General features: G+C 42.3%; 2 protein-coding genes across 2 annotated transcripts; one reads left to right on the forward strand and one right to left on the reverse strand.

Annotated features, from left to right (window-relative positions):
- Positions 1–765: 765 nt before the first annotated feature.
- Positions 766–5076, reverse strand: selenoo2 (selenoprotein O2; the record flags this gene model as incomplete). The annotated part of the gene is made up of 9 exons (XM_079236040.1): positions 766–927; positions 1554–1710; positions 2097–2282; positions 2645–2807; positions 2954–3231; positions 3401–3531; positions 3658–3835; positions 3915–4118; positions 4640–5076. 9 exons carry the CDS (start codon positions 5074–5076, stop codon positions 766–768), a joined length of 1896 nt encoding a protein of 631 aa, XP_079092166.1.
- A 1176-nt stretch (positions 5077–6252) lies between these two features.
- LOC306752293 (NXPE family member 3-like) lies at positions 6253–12423 on the forward strand (the record flags this gene model as incomplete). Its single annotated transcript, XM_079236042.1, has 5 exons — positions 6253–6311; positions 7190–7445; positions 8187–8479; positions 9885–9955; positions 11870–12423. 5 exons carry the CDS (start codon positions 6253–6255, stop codon positions 12421–12423), a joined length of 1233 nt encoding a protein of 410 aa, XP_079092168.1.
- Positions 12424–12774: the final 351 nt, after the last annotated feature.

Consider the following 12774-nt stretch of genomic DNA (forward strand, 5'->3'; position numbering starts at 1 on the left):
GTTTTATTAAATTTGATGACAGTGTTTAATTACCCAACTGCCATCATTTGATTAAAATGTTGCACCAAAATTCACTTCAAACCAGTAAGAAACATCTCCATATATTCGCATGTTCTACAGAGATAATGCTCACTATACTGTATAAAGGTTTTAAACATAATTAATCAACACACGTTATGACAAAACCGACGTGATCTTTTATTTTCATTTCTGAGAAACTATTAGCAACAAAATACCAATCAAAGAAACAATCATTATATCTACAGTAGCTTTAAGAAATGAACGGTAATTATTTTGCTCATATTTGTGATTATTAACATATTGACCTTAGCAGTCTACGATTGTAAATAGTTGCTGCCAGTGTGTTCCCATGTTTCAGACCCAGACAGGTCACTGTGTGACTGGTCATCTGAGCCATCATACATCATCAGCAAGTTCATCGGCTTGTAGCGGTGACCATTCGGTCAAATTTGGTCCAAATCAGCTTTAGGATAACGGTGTAAGTGATACTCTTTAATGGGCATCGTGATCACATGGACACTGATCTGTGACCATACTGATAAACACTGGAACACATTGGGTCACATGACACCCTCCTCTCAGGAAGCAGGAAACAAAGTCTGAGGTGGAAGTGGAGAACAGCGGCAGTAGCAGAGGTAGCAGCACCGACAACGACAACTTGCTTGCTCTGAAAACTGAGTCCTATGTGGTCCACCTGTGGAAACAGACCTCTCTCCTTCACCTGTCCGGGAGGCTTTACGATGATCAGGTGACACAGATGCTTTGTGCCCAGACGGGAGGTTTCTTGTTGTAGGCAAGTTCCCTGCCATTCAGTGCCTTTTCTTCACATGCATGAGATCCATCCAAAGACTCCAGTCCAAATGTATCAGAATATGGTTTGTTCAGAACTTTGAGGACTCTGTTGACCTGCATGACAAAGAACAGATATGATGACTTCTATTGATCCTTGAGGCAAAAACTCACAAACTCCAATGAGACAACTCAGAAAGCTGTAGTTAGTAACCTTTCAGAAAGATGACTTAATTATTTGCTGAAACTGTCCCACGAGTAGATGGGACAGATCATTTGTTAAACTAAATCTGGTTCCTCTATCTCCTCTTCGTGCTCCTAATGGCGTTTGCAAGATTCCACAGCGCCTAAAACAACCATCAGAACCATTGAATCTCTAATGCAGATGTCAATCACTGCTCGTGCAGCACGTGATATGCTGTTAGACTGACAGACATGTATTTGAGTGAACTGTTTAGCTGCAAAATGAGAAAGTTTGTGACTCGGCCGCCATTTTGAAAACAGTCGAGCTAGCCATCGTGGAAGTGCTCCGTTATCCACATCCCTCAGTACAACATATTCCAGTGACTACAGCGACACACCACCTGCACCGAATCCTTATTGAGGCCGTCGACCCTATCGCTGTACTTTCGGAGAAAGTACTGCACTAATGTGTGCCACTGTTTGACTTTTATTCATTAATCTATAGTCACAACAGTGGATATTTTGACAAAGAAAGAAAACACTCTTATCTATCTCCTAACCTCAGAGAAGTCCCCCTTTTCTGCAGCCAGGATTGCATTCTGGGCGATGTAGTTGCGCAGGACGACATTGGGGTTGGTGCTGTTCATCACAACGAGCCTCTCCTTTTCGATTAGAGACAAGTCACTGGTGTCGTCACACTCCCTGGCTAAACGCCTCCTGGGGTTTCAGCACGAGAGAAAGTGTTTGGAAGAAGCAAGAAACTGTGGATGTGCATTTTATATGCTGGAATCACATAAATGGCTTATATCAGAATGCCAAATTGTATGCGTCCATATTCAGAATTACTTATTTATAAAAGATACAATTTCATATATGGACCAATATGTTATTTAAGCAATAAGGTACGAGAGGCAGTACTGTATCGTCAATAATGTACTGTTCAAGGGTGTTGTTAGGCTCGATCACAGATATGCTCTGAATGTCAGCCCCTTTAACATCGTATACCTACGTGAGTTAACACATGTTAACAAATGCAACGTTAAAACCCTTTAATAGAAATAATGAAAGGGTTGGAAAGCCTAGGTCTTACTTCCTTTCCATACCTGTACCGGCTAACCCAGCGAATCCAGTCATCGCGTTGCTTTTTCTGAAGCTCCTCCTGATCCGTCTGGAGCAGCTCCTTTAGCCGTCCCATCCGTTCCAGTTGCAGGGACACAGCTGGTCTGTCCGCCACCATCCCAAACATGACTGGGTTGGTTTGAGCCATGGACAGAATCATCGCCAATTCACTAGAATTGGAGAAAGAAATGCTAGTTAGATGATGTTGACCACAAATCTAGCTCTAATCCAACATAATGTTACATGTACGACTGCTACTGTCTCAATACAAATCCTTCTAAATGCTACAAAACAAACATTTAACTTACATATTGTCTTGGTAAGCTTTTTCCCCAAAATGCTAGCATGTGAAAGGACAAAGAGATGAGAGGGGGAGGGACTTTTAGTAATTTGACACCAATGAAAGTATCAACTAGTGTTAAATGCACATTCAATATTAGGAGTATATGGTGGGGCAGCTATACTTTCTTTCTTGTTATACAGTAGCTGCTCTGTGAAGAAACACACATGTATCCACCATACACTCCCTCACCGGTTCTCCATAGTTGGCTCATTTGACACCTTTAGCTCCTCGATAGAGGCGCACTGCTCGAGGACGAGGTCCACTACTGGTCCCACTGCGGCCTTCTCACTGTCGCCCTCCTCAGGCCAGGGGACACGGCTCAGCAGGCGGAAGGTGTTGGTGAAATCCGCACCTGAAAACACATGATGTCATAGTACCATGACAAGACTGCAAAAGCATAACTGTGTAACATTGTCAAGAAGTTTCTATTGCCTAACACATTATCAGAGTATCAAATGTGCCATAAATCTTCCTCATCAAAGTGTTCTGCCTTTGTACCAGTGTTATGCATGAGGCGCAATAGGTCGGATATGAGCTCGCTGTCCTCCGGCTCTTCTTTTCTCACAAGGCCCAACTTTTTCCGCATGATACTCAGGTAGAAGGCCTCGTACGTGGGCATGAATTCATCCAGAGCCGTCGCCGCATTGGCGGCATCCAACTCTGAGCCCAACGCCTCTGCCAGGCGAGCCAGGTTCCAGCGACACACAGATGGTTGGGCTTGGTATGAGTAGCGCCCTCTTTTGTCCGAGGTGTTGCAAATGAAATCTGGATCAAATCTGACACACGGGTGGGGGCGTAGAATACGTTAGGAATAGTGTCAAAACAGATTGTTATCTGATATTTAGACGCAGTTTTTCAGATAGCAATGATCCAACTAGTGAAAGCAAAAGCTAAGAAGACGCTCTGGTCAAATGAATAAGTGCCCTCACACTTTCAGCAGCCTACCTGTCCATGAAACCAAAGGGGCCATAATCCAGCGTCAGACCCAAGATGCTCATGTTGTCTGTGTTAAGGACGCCATGGCAAAAACCAACACACTGCCACTGGGCCACAAGTTTAGCGGTTCGCATCATCACCTGGTTTACACAAGTAAAATATGATCATCAAAATGAAAAAAAGACAGCACGCTTCAGGTTTTGAGTCCTCAACAGAGTTTTCCATTATTAGCCCAGCTTCGCTCAAAGAAAACCCTCTGTCCTCACCTCTCGGAAAAATGCCAGATTCCTGACTTTCCGGTTGCTGTGAGTCTTTTGGATACAAGGATGAAAAGTCTCAATGACATAATCCAGCAGCTGAGCGCGAATGTCATACCGCCCTGCACTGGGACCCCGCAGGCCTGAGAAATCATCTCCACCCAGGAAGATCTCAAAAGATCCAAATCTAAAACAAAGAGAAACACAAATATGTATCCACAGCTTTCTGGTGTATGAAAACTCGAGAGATGAAGGGAGATGACTACCTGATGAAGGAAGGTGCGAGACGCAGGACGGCTGAGCAGCGCTCAGGAATGCGCCTGCCACTGTTGAGTGGATCTCTGCTGACATAGAGGTCAGAGGTCACAAGGGAGGCTGCCCGGGTGCTGGGTATCCCCAGGGCGGCCATGGCCTCGCTGCACAGGAACTCTCTGATGCTGGAGCGAAGCACCTTCCTGCCATCGCCATCTCTGAGGAAATGTGTTTGTCACACAGACGTGTCTGATATTCAACTCTGAAAGAATCTCAATAATTAGATTAGAGCTTTATACTTCAGTTTGGCAACCAAAAAAGTATAGATATACACCCCCTCTCATGCATATATGTGTAAAAATAATACTCATAATATACAATATATGACAATCTCAAAATATTCTTCATATAACGCTCAAATATAACAGCTCAAATCGGCAGAGGAAATAAAGGTGCACTACTTTCTACTGAGCACACAGTTGTGAAGCAATGAGGGACACGTTTGATGTGTGCCAAGCAGTTAAGCTCTTAAGCAGCTCTCGTTGGGTTAATGCATTCACGTGCCTCTGGTTAAAAAGGCTTATGAAAGATTGGCTGCGTCACCTGCTATTGAAATGGTCATATTCTCACTTAATCTATCATTTAGCAGCCTATATAAACTGCTCCAGATGTGTAGTCTTAAATTAAATGATAAATGTGATCACAGTCCAGCACACAAATACACAAAAAGTAAAAATACCTGGAGTAAGGTGTGACCCCTGCACCTTTCACCTGAATCTCCCATCGCCCGTGAGTGCCCGTCTCCACCTCCCCCAGGTACATCACCGCTCCATCTCCCAGTTGTCCGGCAAACAGCCCGAACTGGTGCCCGCTGTAACAGTGCGCGGCGGGCTCAGAGCCCGGCAGCGGCGTGGAGCCGCTCAGATACTCCGGGCCCGCGGGGTCGCTCCACACGTCCCGCGCGCTCAGGTCGAGCAGAGCCAGCGCCGGCTGGGACAGGGCTACGAGGGTCGGACGAACCAGGGGCTGCAGAGACCGAATCCTGGAGAAACACGCCGCCGGGACCGCGCGGGACACCCCGGGCTCCTCTGAGTCATCCACCGGCAGCTTCTTCAGCGCGGTGTTGGTGAAAGGAAGCCGCTCCAGAGCCGTGGACACGCGGCGGGAGGGCTCCATGAAGGCGGCAGCGTGACGCGACCCGGCCGGGCATCAGCGGTGTGGTGGCGCTGCAACGTGAGGGCGCTTTGTGACCCAAAGACAGGGTGCAGGACGCATGGAGCAGGTGCAGGCAGAAATGAAATAGGAGAAGGCAGATTTAGTCCACAAATAAGATGGAAAACCCCATCCCATCACAGTAGTTTGGACAAATCTAAACTTTAAGGCTTTACAATAGAAAACTGTGTTTTCAAATGAATGTGTAAGGCAAAGAATCTCCAGCAGGTGGCGGTAACAACAACAGCAACAACAAACAATTCAGCATATGAAAGCATATTGTCATATGAGTGTTGTGTGTGCGCATACTAATAGTAACATGGCTTTTAACTTTGACCTTAACTATTTCAACCTTTTACTCCCTGATTTTAACATCTTCCAGGCTCTTTCCTCACAAGATGAGAGGTCATTTCAAATAATCTATTTACTCATTTCTTATAAAACAGCTTCAATGATAAAAAATAAATGTTAAATGAAAAAAATCTATGTAATATCGTCTCTGCTTCCTCTGATTTCATGTATTTTTATGTATCCATCTTTAACCCTTAAATGGAACATCTGAACACCCATGTGCCGACCTCTTTCTTTCCCCTTTTTTTTACGTCTCCATGCAAAGTCTGCAGAGATGCTGACTTACAGAAAGGGTTCATACAAATGTCTGCAAGAGAACCCTCAAAAACTCGACGATTTGACAGTGGGACCACCCTAAACCTCAGGGTTAGTTTTTAATACGGAAGTTTTCCTCACACCTCAGTGATCATACAACTGTCTTAATGACATATGCAGTGGGCATTATAGAGAAAAGGAGCAAATAAACTCTACTGAAATATGTATTATGCCTATTATGTCCGTGAGTGTGTAGATTGTGATTTGGCCGTAGACAGCATTTATTTTTTGTTACATAACAATTATTATTTTTGTGTCTTATCATAAATCGTTTTTCATGTATTTCTTGTATTTGTATTTCATTCTTTACTACCAGCCTGTCAAATAAACTCTATATTGTCTCTATTGCAATGTTTGGTGCAGCTCTCTTGGCACATGGGAGTGTTTCAGAAAATAAGTCACTCAACAACCCGAGTTGCAGTTTTTTTGATAAAAGCAGATTCATGGTACAGCGCAGGGTGCTCATACCCTCAAATGCAAAACCTGGAGGTTGAGAAAGAGAGCAAAGTTTCCAGGAACCAGCGGGAGATAAAGTGACAGTCAAACGAATCTCTCAACGATTCTCTGCTGAGGTAAGACACACGCAATGCTTAATAAACTACGTATATTCTAATTTAAATGTTATAATGAAAACTAAATGCTGCCAGTAACCTAATATACTACATATGTGCAGAGGTGTCAAGTAACGAAGTACAAATAATTCGTTACCTTACTTAAGTAGAAATTTTGGGTATTTATACTTTACTGGAGTATTTATTTTTCAGACGACTTTTTACTTCTACTCCTTACATTTTCACGCAAATACGTAGACTTTCTACTCCCTACATTTTAAAAATAGCCTCGTTACTATTTCACTTTGGCTTGTCATCGTTCAAAAACACACAAAAAAACCTCTCCGCCCCGTTGACCACGGATACGTGCGCGCGCACACAGGTGAGCGCTGAGCACACACACCAGCGGACAGAGAGCGTCGAAAAATATGTCGCGTGAAAAGTAGACCGCTACATCTGCGTTTTAAACGCTCCCAGGGTGAAGATGCAACAGCAGCTCTCCTGTGAGGAGCAGCGGAGTTCTCCTCGCACCGGAGCGGCTCTCTGAACCCGGAGCGGCTCTCTGAACCCGGAGCGGCTCTCTGAACCCGGAGCGGCTCTCTGAACCCGGAGCAGGAGGTGAAACGAGCCACGGTGCTCGTGTCTTCTACCAACAATGAGCTGCTGGCTTCACATATTACAAAAGTACAAAGTACACGGATATAAAACTAAGTCATTAATAAATACATGTACAAATGCCTGTACTTTCGCCGTTAACAGGTTACGCTTGCGCATGCGCGATTTGACGCGACGCCGTGATGCGTTTCTCAAAATAAAAAAACAGATCTAAGCTCAATATTGAGCATGAATTGAGAGACCAGTGATCCAGCTCACAGCAGCTTCACCATTCTCCCAGGGAGGAGAGGAGGACAGTGGCATGTAGGGGATCAGCTGGAGGTCATGATACAAACCTCTGACTTCCAGGGTCGTCCCAAGAAGTCTGGGGGGGACTTCCTACTCGTCCGGCTGCACAACCGGAAGCCTGAAGCAGGAGTTGCTGGACAAGTGGTGGATCTTCTGAATGGGAGCTACTCTGCTGTATTCTCTTTACTCTGGGAAGGAGACGCACAGGTTGAGGTGATTGCTAAAACCATTATGTTCAATGTGATGTGTTTTTAATATAATTATTCATTGTTCGCAAAGACCTGACTCCTTAATTACTGTTGCTATGCCTGTTAACTTTCACCTCTTGCACGGCACATATGCAGTTTGTGAAGCTAACAGGGACAGATTTACCACTCAAAATCTGAGTAATTTGAGACTCTTTATTTTCAGACGAAAGCAGATTCTCATGGTTGTAGATTCTTTCAGCTGCAAACTGTCACTGGTAGATTTATTTACCCGAAACTAGCTAGTTAGTCTGACCGAGTGTTAAGTATCATGGAAAAATGTATAACATAAATTTGCCTGATGTGGATGCAACGTTTCCAATGAAACAGGACAGCGCTGCCAACTTTAGTCGACTCTCTAAAAGCAGCACCTAGAAGGCTCACACATATTGGGGAAATACTACACAGTAGCTGTGCTAGTTGTGAACGTAACTTACTTTTTTTTTTTTTACCTGACCTCTATACTTCTTGGTGTTAGAAGTAAGGCTAGGTCATTACATTATGTTGGTTGTTAGGTTATGTAGGTAGCAAGTTGGTCAGCTTTTCATGCTAAAATGATCAGATTACATGAAAGCAGACAAATAGAATGGATAGACAATTCTCCAGAGTTTATCATCAGACGTCAATCTGCAGAACTTGAAGAATTCACTTCATTTGTCTTGTTTGAGATGACAGAACATGAATTAAATTCTGGTTTCTATCCAATCAGGTGACGCTGGTTCACCCTGGTGAGGCCATCTCAGTGCTGAACAGGCTGAACAGAGAAGAGCCAGACAGGATTTACTTCAAGAGCCTCTTCCGCTCAGGATCACTCTCTGAAACCACCATCTGTGAGGTCTGCCTACGTCCAACCCAGCTGCTGTGCAACCACACTGACCTCCGTACAGGTGAGCCTTGGTTCTGCTATAAGCCGAAGAAACTGAGCTGTGATGCCAGGATCAACCACGCTATGGGAGTACATAACCAACAAATCACGGACCAGGAGAAGAAGCTCTTTCAAAGGTGAAGGAGCAGAGATACTGATATTTTGTGTGACGTCTAAGTACATATATACAGTTTTACCTATGTATCTCTTTTGTGAACTTCAGAAGTTTGTAACTACAGGCAGTTAAGATTGAATATAAAGATGTTGTAAAGATGTAAGGTAATGCAAATCACATCTTTGCAATATGTGTTTGAAAGACATAACAAGATGTCAAAGTGATTCAGTAGCAGTGGCGGGCAGTGCATTTTCGATCTTGGCCTTCAGTGCCGTCTGATATTGTTTACATAAATACGCACATGACATGGTTCTGCGTCATTAACGGACAATGCATGTAGTTCACATCAACAAGAACCTTTACATTTAGTTATGTAGCCGAGGGTTTATCTTGCGCCTATACTTCACTTTATTAATAAAAACAACAACACAATGCTGCATAGTTTGCACAAGATGGCAACCACTTTTATTCTCGTTCCACACTTCACTAGAACATTTCCTCTCCTCCTCTCCATTTTTCCCTTCACAATAAAAGCCCCAGAAACGTACATCAGAACACTGCTTCCTAGAGCGCTGTTCAAATACTCAATATAATAGGTCACAGTTATAACAAAACATGACAAAACAATCCAACAAAACTGCGGCACTAAAACACCGCACACACAAGAGCAATAGCCGATCAGAATGAAGGATATTAACTACCGAAAAATGCGGGTTATAAGCAGCTATTTTAATTTTTTTTCCTCAACTTTGACCCGTGCAACTGATTTATATCTTTTTATATTTTTATCATATGACCCCACATGAGTTCTAATAGTTGTGTTATTTTATAGAATTTTTTTCAGAATTTAGTTGTAAAACTATTTTATTTTTTCAAATAATTCACTTTTATGACATTTTTTTTATCATAACTATGAACATCCAGCATGATATGAGCAAGATTTCCCAAAAATGCCTTCTCGAGCAGTCCCCAAGTTATTCCAGATGCATGCTTCATGTCACATGTGAACCATTAGTGCATCATCTATAAGTCCTTAATTGGTTTGTAATATATATTACTTAATTTACAAATGGAGAATCCATCATTTATAAAGTATGAAAACCCAATCATGAAGCGCATAATAGTCAAGCTTATTAATCAAGAATAAAACATTTATAACTGTCTTTATGAATTGCATACTAATGAGTTCCTAATGAGTGTTGGAACAATGCTTTATAAATGATGAAAAAAGTGTTTACTATTGCTTTACTAATGCTAAATAGCGTGTAGTTATTATAAAGTTTTACCAAACTTTCTAGCAGTTGTTTAAAACTTTTGTGCTAGATTTTTCTAATTTGATTAACTCATTTCAAATGTTTGTCCTCTTGTATTTATGTCCTTAATGTTAAAATGTATTTCAGAGATATATTATGTGCACTTTTCTTCAGTGGTGTTAACTTGAAAGTCTACATTCGGGCTCCAGGATCTGCTAGTGTCACCGTGTGGCCACAAAAAGAAGGTAAAGCATATCTATATATTTCATTTCATATGTATGATTACTGTTACTGCCACCACTGCCTATAATAATAATTCAAAACATAATGTGCTACAGACAATGGTCCTCATGCAAGAACCACTTGTACAAACAGATTTGTTCTTGATGTCATAAGCTTATGTAATCAGTTTGTAATGGGACATCCCAGAATAAAATGTTAGAATCATTATGTATAGTAATTTATATAGGTATGTCAGACTCAATATTGTCTGTTACGACAGATCGGGACTATTGTTGAAAATATCAAAACATTTAAATTAGAAGAAAGTTCTCCAAAATCCCTCGTACAAGCCACTTAATGAGGAAACATGAAAAATGTGTAGGGAGTTTCATGAGCATTTGAGCATTCTAAGCCACTACACAAGGAGTAATACATCATAGTATAAAACATTTCACTTTATTTTGCCAGTAGGTGGCGCTATGACAATGTGAACATACACATGCATCATGTTTCTCTACGTGAAGAGTAGTCCACGTCATGTAAATTACATGTAAATCTGATGCCGTTCACCGAAAGCACGCAATTAGCACAACTTTTCATCATAAGGGTTTGAGATCATCCTTGAACAGAATATTGTAGGATAAGTTCGTAAAAGTACAAACGCTGAAAATGGCGAGAAATGACAAAAAGGTAGAAATTGGCCGAATTACTGTAGCGCCCCCTAGTCTTTAAATTGCACAAACATTTTTGTGCATGTTACGAGATGCAATGTACACATATGCTGCACATTTGGAATCATTAGTCCAAATAGTTTGGAAGTTATGAGTATTAAAAAACAAGACACGCCCCTAAGAGATTAATTTGTCGTTACCTCTTCAACGCAATGAGATATCAAAAAGCTTAATGACCACAGCAAGTTTGATATGAATCGGACCAAGCATGTAGGACTAGTTCACAATAATGTGTTTTTCACAAAATTCAAAATGGTGGAAAATCTAAGTAGGCGGAGTTTAGTGGTCTGACAGTCTTTTTTGTAGAGCAGGTGGAGATGGACATTCTGGGTCCAACTTCTAGAGGGCGCATTTTTTTAAACACAAATATGACACCTATATCATACCTCTATTTTCACCAGGCCTGACAAGTGTGCAACATTTGGTGAGTTTTTGAGTATGGCAAATACCCCAAATATGCAACCAAAGATCTAAAATAAAACTAAGACTCCCTCCTGTTGCAGTCATCCATGGCCTCGCTGTGGGGAGATGTTTTTCATATGGAAATCTTTTTTCTTTATTTCAGTGACATTGTGAACCTCAGATGACACAGCAATAACATCAATCTTTATTCTTCACCATCCCTTGACTTTAGCAGGTCCTTTTATATCTGTTGTGGCTCACTCATACGAGTTTACATACAAAGAAAAGTAAGAGAAAGATCAGGAAAAAGCTTACTACATTCTTCCGGGTAGCATTCTTCTGAACAGTATTCAGCCCAATTTCAAAAGAGTGATAGGAACATGGAGAATGAGGCTAAAAGTTTAAGAATGTGGCTTCAGCTTTTAGCAGTGTTTCTAGTCTCTCAGGAGTAAGGATAAAACATAAGAGATTCTACTATATAGCTTGGTGTTGGTCTTATTCTTTAAACTTCCTCTCAGGTCAGGTGAAGGTGAAGAGCAGCAATGTGACATCTGGACCCTCTGGTTATTACTACCAGGGTGTGTGGCGAGCAATAAGTGGCATCACAGTTCGCCAATTCAACGAGTCTTCCATCACTGAGTGTCTGAAAGGCAAGACGGTCCACATGTATGGAGACTCCACCGTCAGGCAGTGGTTTGAATTCCTCAATGCAGCTCTACCAGGTAGCTGATCCACAGTGATTTCTAGCAACCGTTTGGTTTTGTTCCCACTGCAGCTTAATATGTTCCCCTGTCATACTTTCAGGTCTTCAGGAGTTTGACCTGCACAGCCCAAAAAAAGCTGGACCTTACATCTTATTGGACTATGCAAACAACATCTTGGTGACGTCCCGCTTCCACGGCCCTCCCATTCGGATTGTCCCCGTCTCAACCAGCGAGCTTCGTTACATTGCCAATGAGCTAGATGGCTTAATCGGAGGCCCCAACACTGTCGTAGTTTGTGGCGTCTGGGCTCACTTCGGCACTTTCCCCATGGAGATCTACATCAGGAGGCTACAGAGCATCCGCAGGGCGGTGGTGCGGCTGCTGGACAGGGCTCCAGGCACGCTGGTCGTCATCCGGACGGGAAACCCCAAAGTTTTGACGCTTCCTGTGGCGACAAGCAACAGTGACTGGCACTCACTGCAATGTAACAAGGTGCTCAGAGTCGTGTTCAAAGGACTGAATGTTCATCTGATCGATGCCTGGGAGATGACCCTGGCCCACCATCTGCCGCATGACCTCCACCCACCACCTCCCATTATTAAGAATATGGTAAACCATCTCTTGTCCTATATATGTCCCCAAAAGGGTGGCTAGATGTTTGTGTCTTGGGGGAGAGGAATGGGGAACACTTTCCTTTGATTGTTATTCAAAGACAGAAAAGAGGATATGCATGCAGTGAGTCAACTTCTGCATGAAACAGTCACATATGGCAAGCTTTGATAGTCTAGAGTACACTATTTATTTATAGGAGAATATACAATACATAATATATAAAATGTCCCATGACAAAGGGCAGGCACTTTCAAAAGGAATGAATGGGTTTTATGGTTTAAAAACAGAAACAAAGATTATTTTCATAATGTAACAATCAAATTTAACATGTCAGCTTTTGATATACAGATTATAAGGGTATTGATTTACAGAAAGGTCTTCATGTAGTAATGA

The sequence above is a fragment of the Taurulus bubalis genome (genome assembly GCF_910589615.1).
Source record: "Taurulus bubalis genome assembly, chromosome: 20".
Taxonomy (NCBI): domain Eukaryota; kingdom Metazoa; phylum Chordata; class Actinopteri; order Perciformes; family Cottidae; genus Taurulus; species Taurulus bubalis.